The following is a 3,377-nucleotide window of genomic DNA, read 5'->3' as shown; positions in this document are numbered from 1 at the left end:
CGTCCTTGTCAAACTACACGTCATTTGCAATAGATTGACCGAGGTGGGGTTCACACTCTGTCTTTTAAAGGAAACATTTTCAAACAATAGTTGCATGAGTGTGGCGCCCACCGCATTTTATAGCCGAGGAAAAAAAATTAATATCTACATTTCATGTTAACTTTAAAAAATTCTATAAAACACTAAATATATAATAAAAAATATGCATATAAGGACATATGTAAACTGCTTTGGTAACATCGTATTACAGATGTCTTCAGTGCACTGCGGAGTTTCCGGAGAAACTGCGGACAAAGCGAGACTTGCTTTGCGGAAGTTCTGTGTGGAATGCCATTCCTAAAGAAGCAAAGAACATTTTTCTTTCCAGTAATAAGATGTACTCGAACAACAAGATTACTTAGTACTGGGTGTCTTCAGGACAACGCGCTCAAGGTTGCTTAGATCACAGACAGCGAGTCCTGCAGGGGGCGGTCGTCATAAGCTGGACCTGGCCGTGAGCGAGAGCATGAGGGTGCTGAGCGCCGACAGCGTGCAGGCGTTGGAGGTGGAGGGCCCCGCGCCCCCGCCCCGGGCGTAGGCATCTGCGGGGAAAGAACTCGGTCACTGAACAGCACCGTCCGGACTGCCACGGGGAGCAAGGCCACGGGGAGCGAGGCCACGGGGAGCGGGGCCATGTGGCTCCAGAGACCAGAGAACTGCTGATTCTACTGCAAAGGACCCGGCCTGGTGACTTTAACATCAGCTCTGTGACTGTCTTTTGCATGAAACTGCCTGAGGCCAGCAGACCTCAGTGGTCAGAGCAGGGAGGGTGTTTTTGCCACATGTCTTTCTTTGGGGCTGACTCCTGCTGAGGCCCCGCCTCCCTGTGCAGGCCTGGGGAGCAGGCAGGCCTTGGGGAATAGGCAGGTGGGGAGCAGGAAGGCAGGGAGCAGGCAGGCGGGGATCAGGCAGGCTTTGTGGAGCAGGCAGGTGGGGAGCAGGCAGGCCTTGGGGAACAGGCAGGTGGGGAGCAGGCAGGTGGGGAACAGGCAGGCGGGGAGCAGGCAGGCTTTGGGGAGCAGGCAGGCGGGGAGCAGGCAGGCCTGGAGAGCAGGCTAGGGAGCAGGGGTACGCGTGCTCACTTGTCATCTTTGGGATGCGGATCTGCTGGCTGGCGCTGCCGTCCCCGCCGTCGCTGACTGGCCTGATTTCTATGATGTAATCTTCATCCAGAGGCAAGGAGAGCTCCACCGACGTCTGGTTTGTTTCGATGACAGACGTACGGCTCTGTCGGCTCCATCGGTACAAGACCTGCCGACGCAGAAGAACGGGCATCACCTGCTGCCTCCCAGGGCCCGCCCGGCGACGATGAGCGTCGTTTCCCTGCTGGCACCAGTGACGTGCTGGGACACATCTGGGAGGCCCCTCTGCCGCTACCCTGTCCTACCTTGCCCTTGTGGGGAGATTTTAAAGGAGGCCGCAGGGGGCAGGGGGAGGGGGAGTGTGAGGCTCCCGGCGTGCTGTGTGGCCTCCCGTCACCTCCGGAAGGCCCCGTGGACACACCTGGAAATGTGATTTCCTCTGAGGATGTCCAGGGCTCGCTCACACCCGGGGACTTTAGCGTCAAAACAGACTTGGCTGCTGTGTGACCGTGATCCACTGACTTGACCTCTCTGAGCCTCAGTTCCCTCCTCTGTGAAATGGGACAATACTAGCCAGAGGGTTTTCAGGTGGAGCCGCTTGTCTCCAGTCACACAGTGTAATTCAGAGTCTTTGGCTGAAAGCATTGAACCCCGACTATAAATGTTGATGTGTGTGTGTAACATACAAACATAAGTGCACGTGCCTATAGAGTCAAGGCCATGGTTTACAAAGAGTGAGGAAGCGTGTGTGAGAACGCAGGGCGGGGCAAATGTGGGTTTACAGTTGTGAGTACAGGACACAAAACACAGTTTATCTTGTATTATTATTTATTAACGATGGTGATATTTTCTGTACTAACGAGGACAGACTGCACTGGGGGCCTGGCTCACAGGACTGTGTAAGCAGCACCTAGGGAGGCTGGGAGGGAGCAGGTGTGGCGCCGTACTCGGCAGAGGTTAAAGCAGGGGCGGGCGTGATGTGATTAGTGCTGTGAGTGTGATTACTGTCCGAGGGGACAGGGCACGTCAGCACCTGGACGGGGTCTCTGAAAGGCCAGGCCACACCCCCTTTCCTCCATGGGACCCCTTTATGAGCTACAGAGAAAAGAGGGGTGTCAGGGGGCAGTCACTGTCCCTCCGGAAGTGTCTGTAGCTTGCAACCACCCCTCGTGTGTCTGGCTCTCCTTCTTGGCCCCTCCTCCCCTGTGAGTGTGAATCTGAGCGGGTGGCTCATCTGATGAGCCAGCGGCAGGGATGACCGGGACCTGCGTGGAGGCCTGGGGACCCAGCTCCCCGAGAACCCCGCCCTGCCTGGCGCTGCCTGCTTGGCCCGGTTGCCACGGACTCTTTACCAAACTCAGACCAAACCACAAGGGGCAGAGATTCCTAGAGTCCGGGAGAGCGTGTCAGGGATGTGGTCAGGGACGTGGCCCCTCCGGCCCCGCTGCCTCATGGGACAAGACCGTCCCCACTCACCACCCACCTTGTAGCCTCTCACGTCCGACTCGTTCTCCAGCGCCTTCACCTGGTCCCAGTTCAGGACGATTTTGGAGTCGGATGAATTCCACACCACGTTCCCGGGGGCTTGGCTGGGCGCTAGGAAGAGGAAGGTAGATGTGGTCAGACTGCTCAGCCCCAGTGGCTGCTGAGGGTTCGAGAGCAGAGGCATTTAATGCGCTGCTGCACTAACATGTGTCTTCAAGGTCCCTAAAACCTGACGACACACAGCAACACAAATGGAAAAAGATACAGTTGGCCCCTGGCCGGTGTGGCTCAGTGGACAGAGCATCAGCCTGGGGACTGCAGGGTCCCGGATTCCCTTCCAGTCAAGAGCACTTGCCTGGGTTGCGGGCTCGATCCCCAGTAGGGGGTGTGCAAGAGGCAGCCGATCCATGATTCTCTCTCATCATTGATGTTTCTCTCTCTCTCCCTCTCTGAAATCAATAAAAACTATCTACACTAATAAAAGAGAAACATGGTAATTGGCGTACGACCGCTACCCTTTTCATTGGCTAATCAGTGAGTATATGCAAATTAACTGTCAGCCAAGATGGCGGCCGGCAGCCAGGCACTGAAGCGAGCACGAGGCTTGCTTGCTGCAGACTCCAACGTTCACCGCCTCACTTGCCGGCCTCTCATCTGCAAGTCTAAGCAACTATATACTATGTTGCAAATAAGAAGCTAAACAAAACCCCAGAAAGGGCTTCCATTTAGCCAGGGCTCGGACCGCAACATTGTATCTATGTTTTCAGCAGC

General features: G+C 55.7%; 1 protein-coding gene across 2 annotated transcripts in view; it reads right to left on the bottom strand.

The window, feature by feature from the left end:
- Positions 1-6: 6 nt before the first annotated feature.
- Positions 7-3,377, bottom strand: part of CNTN4 (contactin 4) — a 387,684-nt gene continuing 384,313 nt past the window's right edge. For both annotated transcript variants that reach the window (XM_005881887.2, XM_005881885.2), the window contains exons 22-24: positions 2,605-2,717; positions 1,122-1,290; positions 7-581 (exon numbers count right to left, since the gene is read on the bottom strand). In XM_005881887.2, coding sequence (XP_005881949.1) covers positions 475-581; positions 1,122-1,290; positions 2,605-2,717 — 389 coding nt within the window. In that variant the 3' untranslated portion in view covers positions 7-474. The remainder of the gene's footprint in view (positions 582-1,121; positions 1,291-2,604; positions 2,718-3,377) is intronic.

The sequence above is a fragment of the Myotis brandtii genome, unplaced genomic scaffold, assembly GCF_000412655.1.
Source record: "Myotis brandtii unplaced genomic scaffold, ASM41265v1 scaffold693, whole genome shotgun sequence".
In the NCBI taxonomy this organism is placed as follows: Eukaryota; Metazoa; Chordata; class Mammalia; order Chiroptera; family Vespertilionidae; genus Myotis; species Myotis brandtii.
This window is presented reverse-complemented; position numbering and strand designations above follow the sequence as displayed.